The sequence below is a fragment of the Stegodyphus dumicola genome, chromosome 5 (genome assembly GCF_044657685.1).
Source record: "Stegodyphus dumicola isolate Sdum_Otavi_A_Nest chromosome 5, ASM4465768v1".
NCBI lineage: Eukaryota > Metazoa > Arthropoda > Arachnida > Araneae > Eresidae > Stegodyphus > Stegodyphus dumicola.
Window position 1 is genome coordinate 129,874,209 of NC_140772.1, and position 20,625 is coordinate 129,894,833.

The following is a 20,625-nucleotide window of genomic DNA, read 5'->3' on the forward strand; positions in this document are numbered from 1 at the left end:
TATTTTTTTTTTTATTTATGGTGCTTAGTACTTAATTTTCTTAGCAGAAATGTTTATGAGCCCTAATACAGCTCTCTCTTAATGCTTGCCACTTGCAGTATATCTAAATAGATGAGTTCCATTGCAATATGGACTGATGTCAGATCTTTGTTTCTTTTCTTTTAATCATTGCCAATGATTAAAGCAAGAGTTTTAGTTTTTGAGGTGTATTTTCAATCTGGACTTGACTGAATGTTTTCATCGCCATTGTCTTTAAATCATTTCTAATTTTTTGAAATGATGCTTTTGATTACTTTTAGTTCTTTATAAACTCATGTCAGTATTTGTCCTACTTCCTTTCTCCCAACTGCATGCCATTTCTAACAATTCACCAGATGCATTCTCAGCAACATGTTCCACCTTCCATGTGCATAAATTTTATTCTCTTGCTCATACAGTTTTCAAAATTAGAATTTGAATCATCTTCTTGCACTCTTTCTGCACTTGTTGAAAAAAAATGGGCACGAAAAGTTGCATAGATCTGTGTAGCAAAGGTGAAATCCCACTGATCTGTAAATAAGATTGAGCTTCAGAAACCAACGAACTCCTTGCATTAGAATTAACATGAAGCACCTTTTTATAGTTGTTCTTTTGATTTTTTCCTCCAATATATGTAGAATACAGTTATGTATTATACATTTTTTTTTTTTTTTTTTTTTTTTTTTTTTCTAAAATAGCTTTTTTGAAAAATTTCGGAAATTCTGAAAAATAAATTCGATTCTAAAATTTAGCTACCTTTTTGTATTTTCAATTTTTTATATTTATATAAATTCTGCATACAATATTCACAATTTGTCTCCATTCTTTATATTGTATAGATGGCAAAAGAAATAATTCTTTAGATTAGAATGTAAGCAGACTCAAAATGTGATTATTAATTTGAAGTTAAACATTTTCTCTTCATTGAACAATGTATATCATTTAAGACCTAATAGGTTTTAAATATATTTTACAATGTTATATATCCTAAACAGAATTTTCCTATCTGAAAGCTATCAAGACTATCCAGTGAATTTAAAAGCTAGCTTTTTATTACCTTTTTTTGATTGTATGATAATTTTATTGATGATTACTTATTTATTGTGATGATTATTTTCTTTGTTTATTTTTTATACTTAAGTGTTATTGTAATATAAATGTGCTGCTATGAATTTTTTAATGTGCAGTCATAAATTATTTTATAAGTATCTCTTCATTTTTAAGTATTTAAAACTTAATAGTGTATAAGTTTAAAAGTGTGGACTTATAGTGTGGGCTGTGTTTAATTTCTTAATTTATATTCGAAGGAAAATTAATGAATTACTTAATATATTGCTCTTCTAGTTATAACAATTAGTAAAGAAATGTAAACAGTAAGTAGAGTTCTAAAAGCCATGTGCTTGATCATATGAGTATCTTACTATTGTATTAATTTGAGGACAGTATTGTGCTCAAAATTATTCTTGGCATACTGATGTCATACACAGAAATAATAGTGCCTCTCCTCTATTTTGATAATATTTTATGTATGCTTATAAACTTACGATGTTATGAATCTTGTGTTACTGATTAAATATAGCACTATAATTTTTTTCAGATCATGGCTAATTTCTTTAAAAATGGCTTTGTAATGCATTTAATTATAGGTTAATTACTGGGTAGGAAATAAGCCAAAAGATGCTTTATATTCTGTAGAACTGCCTTCTGAAATAGAAACAAATCGGGAATTTTTTCAAAGTAATAGGAGACAACCTTTTCCTGGTATACTAATAAAAAATCTAACTAAAGTAAGTAATTAAATAAATATATTTTTGAATACCTAAGAATTATGTAAGCCCACAGAATTAGATTAGTTTATTACAGTTGCATTAAACACCATAATTTTAAATATATTTCAGCACTTCCTTATTAAAGCAGCTACTGCATAAACTTTAGATGACATTTTTGCACATTAGAGATTTGGCAACTGAATTTACCAGTTTTCATAACTGGTGTAGCAGCTGCCTTAACAAGACCATATTTGTATTTATTTTATTAATTAAACAAAAATTTCTTTTCATTTAGCCCTGTCATACAATAATTTTAGCAGTTTAGCAAAGCAATAAGTGTATTTACACTGTTTTTGTTGTGTTTTAATGAGCTGTACAAATTTTTGGCAGATTAATCAAGATTAAGATGCATGTTTATTTATTTTGTTGATATTCATTATACTGTATTTTAGAATAACTAGTTTCTTCCTTAGATAAACATTTGTGATTTTTATAGTATGTTTTTATGATTTAAATCATTTTTAAGCACTAGCAATGATTAATAATCATCCTGTTTATTTTTCTGCTTGTGTAATGTTTGTGTTAGAAACTTCACTGTCATTATCAAAAGTTTCTCAAAACTAAGGAAGCATAAAAGGAACTCTTTAGCTCATGTTCTGTAAGCTCATATTATAATTTTTTTAAAACATACATCTACCCTTGATTCTGTAATTTTCATATAATTTACAGTTAAATCTTTATTATTTCCCATAAAATATTATATGCATTTTATTGTATATATGAGATACAGCTGGCCTTTTCACTACTTCAAGCATATTCTCTACCAATTCTGAATTTAAAATTAATTTTTATTTTTGGATTTCTTTTAATCTTCAAATTATCTTCAGTCCTAAGGGGCTTTGTCCCTGAGAGACTATTGTTTTTGTTTTGCGATTTTGTATTGTCGAATCACTCTGAATGTCCGTTTCACTTTTCAGACTGTTGCCAACAAATATTTTCATCCTGTATTATATTTGAAGAAATTAAATAATGAAGAATGCATAAATGTATGTATGTTTCTCCCACTGGGATAAAACAATGGTGCCTAGAGCCATCAAATTTTGAATGACGTAAACCTACTGCGAATATGGGCATGTGGAAATTTAGAATTTGTTTTATTATCGATTTCACATTTTGTAATACGAATTTTTGAATAATAAACTCAAGGATTTCAAAGCGAGCAATGGCAGCATTGTATACAGAAAATCATTTTTATCTCCAGCGTGCGAGACTCTGTATCGGAAATCCTAAAGATATGCTCAATTTAAAACTATTTTCCGATATTGCTCTTGAACTGAATTTTTTGGTTTAAGTGCGAATCTAAATATTATATATTTAAAAATGTAAATATTATATTAAATTATAAAATAATTTGATAAATAATATAATATTATTTAATAAATAAAAGTAACACACAAAATGTTAAAAAAAAATGCTCCTTTGGACGAAATTTAAAATCTGAAACCTTTCAGATTTTTTTTAATAGTATTTTCTTTGGGGGATGAGCAAATACTGATGTAAGACTCAGCATTGCCAGTGAAAGCTTTGTTAAAACTAATATAATGTCAAGTGAAATAGAGAAATGCCTTTTAAATGCTAAATGCAGTTCGAGATCAGCAGATTTAAGCAAATAAATTTTTTACTCTTTAAGCTAATGCCAGTAGCGAATTTCAAGTAATTTAACAACTAGTTTGTAAAGTTAGAAAAAAAATTGCCAAGCTAAAAAATTTTGTAAGCTAGTTTTGGCAAAACAATGTGAATAAGATGTATCCCACCACTGATTAAGAAACGATAATAAAGTTTAGATAAAAATATCTGGTCGTAATGAAAGATTTCCACAAAAAAAACTTTGAAAGAAACATAAAAGCAATACCTTTAGTGTGGTTAGTAATCACCACCCAAATATATGATTTTCTGCCATCATTTTGGTAGTCTTTCAAAGCTTTCAGCCCAGAAACTTGGTGGCCAAAAAACAGATCAGCCTCATTTTGGACATCCCGTGCAGAATGGGAAATAGCACAAGCAAGATGTGGCTGCAGGTGTGAAAAAAAAAAAAAAAAAGAATGAAGGAGCGATGTCGGGACTAAATGCTGAATGTGGCAAAAGATCCCACTCCAAGCCATGCAGAAACCAGCTGATGAATGCAGACACGTGTGGTCTTGCATTATCTTGATGGAACATTACATTTTTTGTGCGAGAACTTAGTTTGACATTTTTTTCCTTGATAGCAGCATCAACACAGAGTAGCATCTCTCTATACACTTTACTGTCAAGGATTTTACCTTTTTCCAGATACTTTTTGTGTATAATACCATGGCAATCCCACCAGATATAAACCATGATCTTTTTGTTAGTCAAATTGCACTCTGCAATGCTGCTACTTGGCTCACCGGGAACAGACCAACCTCCTTTTTTGCCTGTGTTGTTGAAGTAAAACCACTTTTCTTCACAAGTGACGATCTGGACCAGAGTTTTGTCCTTGCGTTGATATTTGAGCAGATTAGTGTGGGTCCTATCGTCTCTGTACTTGTACGTCAAGTTTATGCTATGCATAGTGTGATTAATGGACACGGCACTAATGTGTAATGTCTTAGAAAGTTTTCGAATGGTTGCACACTCAACTTCTTCCACAAGAAAGCAATTCTCTTCAATATAAGTAGGGTGGCCAGAGCGCTATGCTTCTTGAATGTCATAGTCCTTGTTTTTGAACTTTTAGATACTAAACTTTCACAGTGTTATATCATACATTAGTAACCTAAAGCTATACACATGATTTGGTGACATTCTGTAGCTGATTTTTTGCAACAGAACTAGAAGTAAATGATGGTTCTAATCTGGTAGCATTATAATTCCATTTCAGACACCTCCTACTTAATGATAATGATATTTTTTACAAATTTCACAACACAGTGTTCTAAAGGAAATCTGTTGATGGTGATATGATAATTAAACACACCAGCGTGAACTGTTTGTGCAGGCGATATTTGCCGTAGCAGGAAACTTTCATTAAAACCCAATATTGTGACCAAGCAGTTAAAAACTGCGGACTACTAACACAGTAGTACCTCAATACATCAGTAATCCATTCCAAATCTTTGGATGTTATACCATATGAACTTTTCCAATAAGAAATAGAAATAATCCATTCTATATTTAAAAAAAATCTATTGTTGTTATTATAACACTGTTTAGTACTAAAATACAAATGCAGTGAGTGAAATACATACTGTACATAAATGAAGCACTGCATAGGATAATGTACATAGATGTTTTTCTGTTATCCAGGTTGGAAACAATTTTTCAAATCTTAACTAACATGTCAGATCTTTGTTTATCAGTTTTACCACATGTGTAACATTAGCCGATTTAATACCATATGTTTTTTACAGTTATCACCATCATACTTGCCATACTGTGCACATTAGCCAAGTCCCAGATATACATGCTATCTTTATACTTGTTTGTGATCTCTTTTTACCTTCCATGGGCATCCTAACAATTTTCTTTGTTCATTGAATCTCATTAATTTTTCTGAAACTCATTATTAATGAATTTTCAAAACATTTATAGGGAGAGAAAGAAACTCACAAAATCACTTGAAAATTCAGAGTATAGCATGGGTTATATACTGAGCAGTAGCAACTGGCAAACTGACACTCATGGGCAGTCATAGCATTGTCTCAAAAGAGGTTAACAAATTTAGTGTATGCAGTCGTGACTCATCGAATTCGAGTCGTATTCCAAACAAAAGCTGTATACCAAATAAAATTTTTCTCTTCCAGATAGAACATATTCCAAAGAAGATATATATAAAAAAAAAAAAACAGTCTCTTCACATATTCGGACCCAGGAGAACAGGCTTGCTGCGCAGATAATTGTAATGGTTTTCCCAATGCACAACTTGAATACAAGCCAGTTTCCCTTATTTTTATCTCCATGAAGGCATCCCATTCCTTAGACATATACCTCTCATGTGCTTTGCCATGTTTCAATAACCTAACCTAGGTAAAGATATCATCAAAGAGGATTTTTAGCATGATAATTTTAAAGCAATTTCAAGGATAAGGAAAAAGGAGTGAGAAATTAGTTATGTTTTGATGCAAGTATATAATTTAATTTTAAAATAGATTGCACTACAAAAAATCAACCGCCTGGTGGTGAAGTGGTTAGTGCGTCATGCACCATAGGTTTGTGGTTCAATCCCCGGGATGGGCAGGGTCGACTCAGCCTTTCATCCCTTGAGTGGTTCGATAAAATTAGTACCAAGTTTGCCCGGGGACTAAACACTGGGGGTCCTGCGACAAGTTGACCACTTGTCCAAGGCATATGCTGATGCACTCCGGTTACCAAGGTCAAGAAAACAGAAAAAGGGCACTGTAGGCCGTGGCCGACTAGGGCTGTTGCGCGAATGAGTTTAGTTTTTACAAAAAAAATTATTATTGCGTTATTGATTAGAAGAAACCCTTTAAGAAATGGCAAAAAATATTTTACAATTCCAAGAAATAATTTTTTTCTTCGGTGATAATAGGAATACAAAATATTTTAAGAACAATTCTGTTTTTACCTGTAAAACTATTTATCCTTGCACATTTTATAACTTATATCTATACTTTCTGCAGAGTAAGATGTAGTTGCATGTTTAATGTCTCATGATAGGTTTATGATGAAAGACAAGTAATAAATCAAATAAATCTCAAAGCCTATCGAGGCCATATAACTGTATTGCTTGGACACAATGGAGCAGGAAAAACCAGACTAATATCTCTCTTATTGGGTAAAATATTTTTATTGTTCTGTGTTTAAAATTGAGCATTAAAATTTTTCAGATTGGAATTTTAAGAAAAATACATTTTTTAATCAGTTTGATAATTTTTCAGATTAGAATTTTAAGAGAAATATATCTTTTAATCAGTTTGATAATTTTTATAATACTGTATCATGTATCTGTTCATCCATATGCATGGGCAATATTTTAAAAATAAAACTTCAGTTAATTATGAATTTTGTAAACAGCATTAATACATTCTTTTGATTTTCAGCATGGCATATTTTGACAACATTGCTGTCATCACTGTTGAGTATTTTGCCATTATAGATATTCAAATACATCACTGTTGAGTATTTTTCCATAATTAGATGTTCAAGTAAATATCTGTACTCATTAATAAACTACTCCTTTAGTTAGAAATTTTTTTATATAAGGTATATACTCATATGAAAACTTTTCTAAGTGAACCCACCAGTAGCTGAGCCTTAAAATGAATGAAAACTAGAAGTTTGACCATGATTCAAATCCCTGCCAATACACTGTCTGCATGTTGAATTTTTATATTCCTCGTGTATAATGTGAATACAAGCCAGTTTCCCATAAAATGTCTTCTATAAAGCATATACCCTAGGCAGATAGTCCTTGCTTTGCTGTAATTTAAATAATCTAATACTATGCCTTTCTAAATGGAAGGATGTTTAAATAGAGAAGATTTATTTCTATAACCTAGGCAATAAACATAACGTCTTCTTCTAATTGTTGTAAAGTTCTTACAGTATTCTTCGGTTCATATACATGAAAATGGAAACGAATGAGAGTACCAAATGTTTTTCAAAGCAAGTTGATAATTATGAAATAAAGACTGACCTTAAAACTGAATTGAAACATCCATTATTTTTTTAAATTATTATTACATTATATTGGTTTGGCAACTAAGTTCCTGCTATTTTTTAAATTGGAAAATATCTATGACATTAAATATTTTTTTATAGATCATTAACATGGAATGTCATGTTGAGAAGAATGAGCACTTTCGACACCTCCTTCTTTTTTACTTTAATAAAGGTTATAAGGCCGCAGAAGTTGCTTGCAACATTTGCGCTGTGTATGGAGTGAGTGCTGTAGCTGAAAAAACTGCCTGTGATTGGTCTGCAAAGTTCAAAAAAGGAAATTTTAAACTTAGAGACCCACCTTGTTCTGGTCGTCCAGTTGAGTTCGATGAAGAGTGATTGAACCACCTTTTGCATGAAATCCATGCCAAACAACAAGGGAAGTGGCGGAGACTATGGATTACTCCCACACTACTGTAGAGAAACATCTTCACTCAATGAGCAAAGTTGAAAATGCAGCATGGGAAAATGTGTAGCATGGGTGCTTCACACTTTAAGTGTCACCAACAAAAATCAACGAGCCGCAATCTCCGCTAATTTGCTTGCTCGTCACCATGCAACCCATGGACACAAGGAACGATTCCTTCACTAAATCGTTACTGAATATGAAAAATGGTGCCTCTACATGAATTTGAAGCAGTGTAAGGAATGGCTTAGCCCCGGTAAACAAGCGACCCCAAGCGTGAAACAGGACGTTCATCCGCGTAAAACGGTGTTGTGTGTATGGTGGGACTGGGAAGGGATTCTCCATTTTGAATTGCTTGAAAGGAACCAAACAATCAATGCGGCACTCTATGTGCAACAAATGGAATGACTCAACATGACCATTCAAGAGAAAAGACCTAATCGGCAGCATGGCGTTCTTTTGCTGCACGACAATGCCCACCCTAATATCGCCAATATGACCAAGGAAGGCATTCAAACTCATGGTTGGGAAATGCTGACACACCCACCATACTCTCCCGATTCGGCACCAATGGATTTTCACCTCTTTCAATCTCTTTCAAATGCTATATGGTGAGTTTCTTTCAATACTGATGCAGAAATGAGAGCTTGGTTGGATGACTTTTTCAAGTCTCAAGCAGGTGATTTCTACCAACAAGGTATTGAAAAACTTGTTAAACATTGAAAAAATGTTGTAGACAATAAAGAAGAATACATTCTTGATTAACTACTTGTATATGTTTATTGAAAAATAAACTTTTAACAAACATTATTAAAAACGGCGGTAACTTAGTTGCCAACCTTATAGAATAGTAGATAGAAAGCGATAGAAATATGATAGTGATATTTGAATGGTTATGTAATATGCTTAGTATTTTTTAAAATTCAGATTTTTTTCTAACTTTCTTTTAAATTGCAGGAAAATATCCGCCTACTTCAGGAACTGCTTTAATAAAAAGATTTGATATCAATATTGCAAGTGAAGCAAGAAGAATACCACGATTTCTTGGTTTTTGTCCTGATTATGATGTTTTGATTGAAGAATTAACAGTGGAAGAAAATCTACATTTTTTCTGCAAAGTAAGATATAGTTTATACAAGATGGGGAAAACTGTTTCATTATTTATTGATTAACAATATGGTACTTATGCACTTTCCCAGTAGTAATGAAAATTTGCAAAAATCCTGCCAAACTTTCACCGATTAATCTGGTTAAACTTTTAAGGAACTGATCACTTTTTGTTTATAAGTTACAAATTCAGCTTGAAGAATACTGATACAAATATTAGCTTATACTTGCACCAGTCATTCCAGCAATAGTTTGGATGGAACAGATTGCTCAAGTTTCTATAACTTTGAAAGTACTTTCCCAGGCAGCATGCATTCGTAAATTGCATGAGAAAAATACGTGCAATTTACGAATGCCCGTTTGTATAAAAAATGTTCAAGTTGAATGTAAAAATATCGTAAAAAGTGTCCAGTAACAAATGCTAGATTTTTACGTAAAATTTAGGTACATTTACGCGAGAGACTGCTGTTCATTCATAACTTTTACATATAATATACGTAAATTTTAGGGATTTATGTATATTTTTAGTAAAAAATTACATATATTTATCACATATACATAAATCTCGCCAATTTTTTGCTGCACGTATGCATATGTATTTAGTAAAAATTTACGTTAATCTCCCCGATTTTTTACTGTATATAAACATATATATTAGATAGAAATTGACATAGATATTCCCTGTATTTTACGGTACAAAAACGTATATATTTGATAGTAATTGACCTAAATCTTTCCTATGTTTTCTTTGCATGTGCGAATGACTTAAAATTTAGTCTGATATCTTCTCCTCTTCACTGTGTATAAATGCACATTTTTGATAAAAAATTTGCGTAAATCTCCAATTACCATTTTTTGTAAAATGCACTTATTTTAATCTCGTATTTTTTTATATAATTCTATGCAAAACTTTTCTGCATGTTATGATTAAAAGTTAAAATGTCATTTTTATATCAAATTTTTACATATCCACCTTTTACAATACAGCAATATGGAACATATATAACTGGAAAATTTAAATGCACTAGTAAATGAAAAAAAAAAAAAAATCTATTCAAAAATTACATAACACTTAATGGCTGAAAATCACTTTTAATATTTCATTTCAAAGTGACTACAAAATATGCAATAAATTTTGTAAACATGAATTTTATGTTTTAAATCAATTAATGCTACCGTTCACTTACATGGCATAAGAAAACAACACATACAATTTGTGTACAAATAATACACAAATATATATATGTATATATTAATTTGTTAAAATTAACTCTCTCAAAAACATGTTAAAGAAAATATTATTAATCTACATGTAAGTTAATCGAGTAACTTCTGTTTTAAAAATATGTTTTAGTTACACATATAATTATGATATGTAAAAATTTCACATTTATCAGTCAATCTTGCAATATATTGTAATCTGTTATTGTTATCTTTCTTCTCAGTTTTAATTCTTATAAATATAATTAGATCAGTACTAAAAGTTCACCTCTACAAAAGAAATTCTTTATCAAGGCATTTTTAAAAAGTTCCTTTTTACAATGTAACTTTTAATTTCATAAATAAGTTCATAAAATTTTGCAAATTCAAAATTACTTAAATATGTTCTTTATTTTATCTTATATACCACATGAAATTTGAAGAAGTTAATTTGTTAAAGAATATTGAAGTTTTTAAATATTTATGTCATGTGACTTTTTTTCTAACATCATTATAAATGTGTTGATGGGGACATACCAATTATTTTTTTCATCAAATAGCTTTATGCTATTAAATGATTTAAAAGGATGCAATTGAACAAAAGAAAGCAATTAGAAGTTGGCTAATTTTTTATTAATTAAGCATTTAAGATTACGCTCATACGATGACAATGAGTTATTGAAATTATAAAATTAATATGAACATATCCCACATAAACTAGCAAGTATCAAATTTCAAGTTGTTTGAAGTATTATGAAGTGCAATACTTGCAAAAGAAGTACACATGAAATTAATTTAAGAATTAGGTTTATTTTACAGGTATTCGGAAACTGCAATTACTATTAAACAATAAAAACTAACATTAAATCTGAATGGCATATTTTGTTCAATAATAAAATTCAACATAGATTTCATTCGGCTTCGCCATATTTGTTGTTCTATATTTCGCTGTCTTTAATATCCTGCTCAATTTTTGTAAAAGTGAATTCTTTCTCACCTAACTTCTGAGAACAGCTCCTAAACAAGAAAAAGAAAGAAATGTAATCATTTCACACTTCAGATGTTTTCGGTTTTTAAATGTAGTTGAAGTATTAAAAGATGCATATAAAATGCATTGAGTATTTCATATTTAAAAATTTAACTTCATACTATCACACAGTAAACTTCAGTTATATACCTTACACAATGCCTATAATTTTAAGTAAAAAATACCTAAACATTTGTTTAGAATTGCAAGGTCTTTAATGGCTATGTTCATATTTATGTACATGAGAAAAAAACCTTAATTTTGTATTAATTATATTGCATTAGCCTTTGCAATTTTACTCCTACATATAGTAAAGAATATTCGCTTTCTTGCTGATAACGTTCTTAAATAAAAAGTAAGCAGAAAACCAATCACAACACTATATATATATAACAGAATACTTCTTAGACATATACATGTCATTAACACATTTCAATAAACCAGAAACCAATACACAAACAAAAGTATTATCAGTAAATTCCTCCAGAATCAGAACGCACATCTTTAATTATGATAACAATCGCATCTCAGATTGCAATATAAAATATTTTAAGTCTACATTCATGTGCATTCTCAGCAAAACAAGAAAGCAAACAGAAAGCGGAATAACAATAAAATTATAACTACCATAAAAAAGTTAAAAGTCACGTAGAATGATAGCAAGACTAAATGAAGTCTTCCTTCAAAAATCAATTTAAATTCAAAAATTTGCCTTCCTATTTAACATCTCAAAATAGGGTTACTGCTTTCACTAACTAAATTTCCTGTCTTGGCAAAATAAAAATTGTCATTTCTGTTGCAGGAAATATTTGCTACAAACTTTGTATGCAAATAATCCAGTGAAAAACATTTAATTGGGACTTGAATATTTTCTTTATTAAATAAATGAAAAATTCCCATCTAATATTAATTTATGATCCACATGAAGCTTTTTACCTCTACCATCTCACGCAGCTATTTTAAAATATATACACTTGTATAAAAGCAACAGAATTTTTTTATAAATATTAATATGGTATAAATCATTAATAAATCTTCTAAAAACAGCCCAAAAATTTCTGAATTAGATACCCAAAACATAATTCTATGTAACTGTTAATGTATGCATTTGCTTGCACATTTATAAAATGAATTATATACACAAAAATTTAAGTAAAACAGAGCCAGTAAAATTATACATTTTAATAGCTAATAGCAATTACCAAATTTTAGCTTAAATATTAATTTTAATAAATTCTCAATTAAGGCAAAATATAAAAGAAATCTACCTGATGGAATAGTTTTAAAAGATATATTTAAAAAAAGCTAATACTGTTTACATTACACATGGCAGAAATAGAATAAACTGTATGCAGCTGGATTATTTATTAGGAATAGAAGTTAGGTCAAAGCACCAGTTCTATAATGCTTTAACCATTTGAGGGCAAAGAAGCATTTCAATTTAAAATAGAATATAAGCTAATAGAATTTTATAACTTTTACAATCTATTACAAAGATTAAATACATAAACACTAAATGTTATTATTTACTTGCATATTTTCCTTCTTTGTGTACTTTACTCCTTAATTTTTTCAGGATATGATTTAAAAACAGACTTATGGTAAAAAGAATATTGCAGAAACTGATAAATCCTTTGAAATATATACTATAGTGCAAAGAGGGATGGAATATGTCACTAAATATGATAAATCAGATTACAATAACATGAAAAACTGAAAAAAGAATTTTTATTTGAAATTATTTTTTAACTCATGGAAAGACAGACAGTATTTCCAACTTATTAAATTCTATTAGACCTAGCCTTTGCCAAACTAATATTTTGCATTTTTCTTTTAATTTTCATAAATTTACTATTTTAGGGATGCCCGGTAGCACAGTGGCTATTGTGTCACGCAGCAGCACCACAGGATCTGGCGTTCGATTCCCAGCCTGGACAAGGTTGACTCAGCCTTTCATCCCTTGAGTGGGTCGATAAAATTAGTACCAAGTTCCATTAGGGACTAAATATCGGGGGGGGGTGCCTGCAACAAGCTGACCACTTATGCACAAACACCGCAGAGCTCACCATCTAGAAAGCTGATATCAAGGCACTGCCGGCCATGGCCTTCTAAGGGCTGTTTGTGCCATCCAGTTTAGTTTTTAGTTAAGTTTTACTATTTTAGTAACATAAAAATACATCTGTAACAGGTTTGGTTTAGATTTATTTAATTATGGCAAAGCACAATAGGGCTATCTGCCTAAGTTGAGTGATGCATTCGTGAAGGACTTTCTAAGGGAAACTGGCTCATATACACTTTACACATGGGGAAAACCACGAAAATGCCCATGCAGCCAGCCCATTCGCGGGATTCGAACCTCTGACCAAACTACCAGTGTTCACCGACTTTACCGCTGGGTCGCTGGTGAGCCTTCTAACGCAGAGGACCTGTGTGTGCAAGATCCCTTTGAAATTAAGAGAGTTGTATTTAAAATCGGTGCTAAACTAAAGCTGCTTTCTTGCTTAATTTTATACTATTGAAAATATTGGTAATTGTCAAGATTATTCGTATTCAGTATGTGTAAGATTATTAATGAGCTGTCAAACTGTAAGTTAACCATCTAATATATTACATTCAGCATTATTATGTTTCTTTCTGAATGTCAGGTTTTCATTGTTTCTGCCAATATATCAGGTTGGTAAAGCCATAACCTATCTAGAAACAAACTTCGGTGCCCATAATAAATTGTATTTTATAGTTATCTTTCTTTATATATTGGATGCTATTTGTATGTTTAATGGCAGTTATAGTTATTCAATTCTGAAAAGCTTTTATCTAAAAATTATATTTCAGATTATAAGCAACTAAATGAGTAAACTCCTAAGTTTGAACTTATCCAGCTTTTTGGTAGGGGATTTTTGCTTTGAAAAAGAAGTGTCTTATTTACATAGTTTATGTTGCAAGACTTCTGAAAAAAAAAAAAAATATTATGCAGAACAAAATCCCTTTGTCATGCACTATTCCTGTTACTTTTTAGTCTATTTATTTTTCAGGTTTATCAGTGTTTTTAAAGCGTTATTACAATTGCATGCCTGACCTTACTTTCTTAAACCGTAATTTGTTCTATTAATGTTCTTTGCTTGTGCTTATTTGCAACAGACCATATTATGGCATGCGAACCAGTGTACATCTTGGGTTTAAAACCTGGGGCTCTCTCAGTCCATTCCCTCCCTCTTTTTAAAAAAGCTTAAGCATCACATTAAATAAAAATAATATTTTGTAAGGTTTGTGCATTTACCTCTGAATAGTGCTATCAATTATTCACATAAAGCATGTGAATAAATCCATTTAGTTATCTTATTCCAAACTGTTTATTAGAAAATACATTTTTGAAGTATTCCCCCCCCCCTCCAATCAGATCCCAAGACTAATGATATATTAGAGACATTTATTTGTTCTATTCTGATAACTTATCTTTAATGCAGAAAAACTTTTGGCAGGGGCAATAATTTATGAAAGCATTAATGTTAGTTCTGCTAAAATGTAAATTTCATTAAAACCAATATCCAATTTGTTTATCTTCGTGTCATTTTGAGAATGAAAATTTTTCAGTTCATTTTTACCTCAAAATATAAAGAATAAGGTTGTTTAAATTTTGATAGAATATGTTCCAGAAAGTTTCCACAAAGTTTTTCATGAAAGTTTGCAATAAGGACATAATTTGAATATCTTCTGTATATCAGACCATGGCTTTCTCTGCGTGACTATAGTACAAGGAATAATCGAGAAAATAAGTTCCATTTAAGAACACAAAAAAAGGAGATAATCATTTGGTACTAACCTTTATCAAAAAAGGAACTAAAAAATGGTCAGACTATTTTTTAACATTGGTACTGCCATTGTTTAAGTATTTATTGTAGCAGGGCACAAGTGTTTGAATGCTGTTGTCAAAGAGCAATGCCACCTGCAATTGCAACCATTGGGTAACAACAAATCTGACCTCTTCATTGCCCTGAAACTGCTTGCCAGTAAAGGACTTAAGATGCTTGAAAAGATGAAAGTTATCATGTCATGGTGCTTATTCTATATTGCATGATTCAATTTTCTAAGTGTGTCACAATAATGTGCCACATTGACTGCTTGTCTGTGTGCCATGAAATCCACCAGCAAAACACTGTATGCATTAACTTGTGACACGTGATTAGTAGCTTGGCTTTCATCTGCATTAGCAATGATGTGTGCCCTCATTCCATTGATTGCAGTTTAGATTTCAGGGTTACCAGGTTATTGAGAAATCAGATGAGCTATCTTATCTTGTATGCGGCAGGATACTCAGTTGTTTTAAACTCTCACTAAACAAGTGAAATGAGTAATCAGAAAATATACCTGTCCTTGCTTGTCAATGACCCAGTAGAAAAATGCACTTGCTTGAATTAACAAACACTGCTATTCTGTACTGAAAATGGTAAACAAAACTTTCTGGATTAACTACATGTATAAAATTTCATAGAATGTATTTCTATGGTAGACACCATCATCAGTGTTTCTGTGTTTCGATGACTCATTTTCATCTGCATTAATATTGCAGACCAGTCAACTCTCTTGGTAAAACCTGGAGAGTTGACAACTATGTAACAGTGCTTGTAGTATACAACAGCTGGCAGTTTCTTGATATATCTCCCAGTTTCCTGATCATCATAATCTTGTTTTTAATTTTTACCTTTAACTAATTAAAGTCCTTTGAGCAATAAAACTAAATTTTAAAAAATCAAATTAAATTGTATAAATTTCATTCCCTTACCATTAAAAATCTTCAAAATTTTTCTTATTAAATTATTTGATCTGCAAAAAAAAAAGGGGGGGCGGCTCTATATCTCCCATTCTGCTAGGTGGATTCACAAAATTCTACTTGCGTTTTTCATGTCTCGGAAGCATGACTTAGGATATGTATTAGACTCATATATAGCATTGTTCTAATATAGGTATTTTGACACAAAATTTTACTTTTCTGAAATGACATAACAATTTTTTTCTATATTTCGATTCTACGACTCAAATTATGCCAAACTGCCAAGTTTTGTAAAAATCTCACCAGTAGCTTTTGAAAAATTAGCTCTCAAAATTTTAGCTCCTCAATGTTAATTGAATTTTATATATATTTATAAATGTCTTTTTTTATTAAACTTACTTGATTCCTTCTTCCAGAATTTAAGCCTAATCTAAATATCATTTGCACATTTTTTATGATTTATTTTTAAAATTTGTATCTGTAAATTTTTTTATAAATTTTCAAAAAAAAATTTGTATTACAGTCAAAAGTCTTTAATCCGGACTCGTCGGTGCTTCGGCGATTCTGGATTATAGATCATCAGTTTAAATATGGTAAGATGGCATGCAGAAATTATAAAATTAAAAATATGAAACCGTAATTTATGAAATAAAGAGCAATTGTGATCTAAATACCTGTATTTAAATACCTAAAGGGTATCAAAATTTACAAAAAAATCTTTATATTTATTCCTTTACTTTATTAAACATTTCTTTCAACGTGCACATGCGTAAAGCATACATTACACGTAGTCGAAATTAGAAAATTGCAACCAGAAAACTATTTGATGTGTATTTGGGATATTTATAATGAGGAGGAATTTGATTTAAATCATATCAAAGACGGAGTACATCGAGATGAAATACTGCATTTAGTAAGGAATTATAAGCCGAATAAAATAAAAACATCTGCCCTGAAGATAAGGATAGTGCTGACAGATCAACTTCCAGTTTATTGCGTTTTGCGTCGCCCCCCCCCCCCGGCAGAGCAGCGTGAAATTAATAAACATATTTTGAAATGATTAGAGAATCAAAAGATATGCCTTTATCCATTTTTTGCAGCAATTTCCCTTTTTGTTGATGGACATCGAAACATGCTTTGGCTTTGTAGATCCTTAGGTAGCTCCAGAATTGGAAATTCTTTTTGAAATAATTCAAAGTTCAAGCTTACTTTTCTAAAATTGCTCTAACAGTCTGCAAAAAATAATAAGCCGGATCCAATTCGAAGATTAAGGAACAACGCAATCTGCAACATTAACTGAAATAGATAATTAAATAATTTTAGCTTAGCTTATACCGTCCATTATACATTAAACGCGCATGCGTAAACGTATTATGCGCATGCCTAAAGGTATTATGTGCATGCGTTGACGCATGCACAGAAAGTTTGTATCTTTGTGATCCGGATTATAGATCATTCCGAATTATGGACGTCCGGATTAAAGACTTTTGGCTGTATAAACATATAACATTTTTAACATCATCCTAAAGTAGATGTATTTTTCTAGGCACACCTGCAATTAATTCCCCCCTACCCCTTCAAAATTTACTAGGACATATGTGATTTTATATATTTGTGCATTTTGAAATTTGGCATATTTGTTATAAGCGATAATAATGCCAAAAAGTGCTTTACGCACTTTGTCAAAATTATTTGAAAGCAATGAACGATGACCTTCTTTCCACTTGTCTACAATGAAAAAGAAGAAAAGGAAAATAGGTTGCTATAAATTAAGAAGTTTGCCCTGGCATAAACTGTAAAAAATATGCATAGAAAATTTTTTAAATTTCTCCATAAATTTCTCATTAAAAATTTAATACCTAGTCATATTTGAGTCATATGAGTCAAAATATGGGAAAAAAATTGGTGTTTTATTTCATAAAAAGTTCAATTTCGTGTCAAAATACCTATATTAGAACAGTGCTATATCTAAATCTAATATATATTCTAAGTCGCACTTTTGATATATGTAAAACACAATTTGAATTTCGTCAATTGGCCCAGCAGAACGGGAGATATAGAACTGTCTCCTCCTTTTTTCCCCCAGTGTGCATTTATAATTAATGTAATGTGTGGTACAATTAAGTTTTAATATTATTTTTACCATGTTTAAAAGTACTTTGATAAATTAAATCTTTCCTTCCTTACTCAGAATTTTCTCGGTATAAAAGAAAATTATGAAGTGAAGTTAGCCAAAGAACATAAAATTTAGGATTATAATTATATATTAATATATTTTATGTCAGAGTGATATTATAAATAGTTGAACAAACTGAATCATGCATTATAGTGTGAGTTTAAATCAGTTTTGAGCTCTTTTAAAATGGAGCTGCTAGGCAGTGAGAAAACCTTCTGCAATCTTTCAGTATTTGACATTTCAAGATTAACAGCTATGATGTTAACATTTTGCCACATTTCTTCAAAATTCTTATTTCTAATCCCCCTCCCAAAAGTTTTGTAAAATTGATTAATTTTATCCTGTAATGGAAAATATCAAAACTTCAGTGTTGCAATATATCAAACAGAATCTGCATTAAAAAAAGAAAATTTTGTCAAGGAAATTAACAAGAAAATTTTGTATCCATCCTAAATAAGAAATGAATGCAATTTGATGAAACATTCACTTCTTTGTCTAGTTATTAGGCTCATTTCTGATTAATGAAAAAGTGTGATCAAATTATCTCCATAATGTTATACATTTACAAACTATGAAGAAAATTTTTGCTTGAAACTTATTGAACAATTCTTGACATTCATAGAAGCTTCCTTTCCATGAAGTTTTTGAAAGGCTTTATTCAAACAGCTGGGTAAGATATATAGCATATATGTGTGTGATATTTTAGCAGTCGTGGACATGAATGACGAAGCTTGGCATCAAAGTCTGGACATTGCTGTGTTTCAGTGTTAAGGCAGCAGAATGATGACACAGAAGGATTTTACTTTTAATTGCACATCTTTATTCAATTCCAATGGCAGATAATCTTTCTTTTAAATGAAATTCTCCTAATTACATATCAAATACTGTTTCAAACTAAATACGATGAAATCTAGGCTTTTGATGTCATAACTATTCTAACAAAGGGAAGAAAGATGAGAAGTGCTGCACAGATCTTAGCAGCAGAGGGAGAAAAGAGCTTCTGACTCAAAATGGTGAGAATTCATTATTTATAGAAGTGGTTATGTAATAGGCTCGAATGTTCTGGAAAGTACTGGTCTAGGGAGAAGATCCTGAATTGCAGAAAGTTAATTAATTGTAATAAAAACAAAGTCAGAAGTAACTCAAGAGCAGGAGGAGGAATTTGGATGGCGTAGATCCATAATGACTAGAAAACTGGTTGCGAACAGCAGTGCCGCTAGGCAAAGCATAGAAAGCAAGTGTGTAATGTTCATGATGAAATCTTAAGTCCAACTTAGTTAGTTTTGGTTCTCAAAGCATTTTGATTGGACAGTTAATATTGCTGTAAATTTATTATTGGCTGGTTGAGTTTTAGTTCCATTTACATCATCATAATTACTCATATGACATAGATTTTTCTTGAAATGATGCAATGCAAATAGATGTTTAGAATAGAGAAGGGAAATTAATTTACACTGCTAATTTAATCTTTAGCATATTCTTCATTTTTCTTACACATATATATATAAAGAGTTGGTATTCCAGATTATATGATTAAAAACTGCTTTGTATCAACATAACCCGTAGATTTGATTAAAATTACATTTTGTTCATATCTATCTGTAAGTTGCAATGAAATTTCCAATGGGATGAGCATTTTTCATAAAGATGAAAACGGATATCTGGTAATTGCGACTTTTAAGATAAATCTGCAGTGAAGCCTAACTTCAGGTCAAAATTTTAACAATTTTTATCAGAACTTTAATGAACTTAATCAGTCTGCAGTACTTAAATTAAAATACTTTTCTACATTTTCGTATTTTTAAAGTTTTATTATTAGGACACTTATGCAAATTAAGCTAATTTATTTCCAGTTGAAAGGATATGAATCTGATGGAATAATGGCTGAAGTCAATCATATTTTGAATGTTCTGGATCTAGAAGTAAATCGCAAAGTACCTGCTTACTCTTTGGTACCTAGCTGGCGAAGAAAACTTAGCGTGGGAATAGCTTTGATTGGTGGTTCTCAAGTATGTAAATTTAATGTAATTAATCTTATCTACTGTAAAAAAAAAAAAAAAAAAAAAAAAAAAAAATTGAACACTTATTTCAGATGTTAAGTCATTAAAGAGGTGAGGAATGATTTAAAAGGAATTTAAAAGTTGAATATTCTGCTTGCCAAACAAAATGCAAAAATATTCACCTCAAAAGGAAAACAGACTTACTAAACATTGAAGATTTAATTTCAATATTTAATGAATGCGAAACCAAATGCATGCATACACATTTAATTTCTTATTTATATTTACATATAAAATTTTACTTTATTTTATGACAAATTAAGTTTAGAAGTTCTATTACTAAAATGTAAAACTCAATTAATATTCCTTGTACATTTTCTACATTCCTTGCAAAAATTTCATTGAATATAATTACTTTATTACATGATATTGAATACAAAAACCTAGAATATTAAAA

At 30.4% G+C, this 20,625-nt stretch overlaps 1 protein-coding gene across 1 annotated transcript in view; it reads left to right on the top strand.

Moving 5' to 3' along the window:
- LOC118199529 (phospholipid-transporting ATPase ABCA3-like) overlaps positions 1-20,625 on the top strand; it is a 384,844-nt gene that overhangs the window by 103,134 nt on the left and 261,085 nt on the right. Inside the window, exons 9-12 of the mRNA XM_085817060.1 lie at positions 1,665-1,805; positions 6,483-6,600; positions 8,848-9,008; positions 20,022-20,177. Coding sequence (XP_085673186.1) covers positions 1,665-1,805; positions 6,483-6,600; positions 8,848-9,008; positions 20,022-20,177 — 576 coding nt within the window. The remainder of the gene's footprint in view (positions 1-1,664; positions 1,806-6,482; positions 6,601-8,847; positions 9,009-20,021; positions 20,178-20,625) is intronic.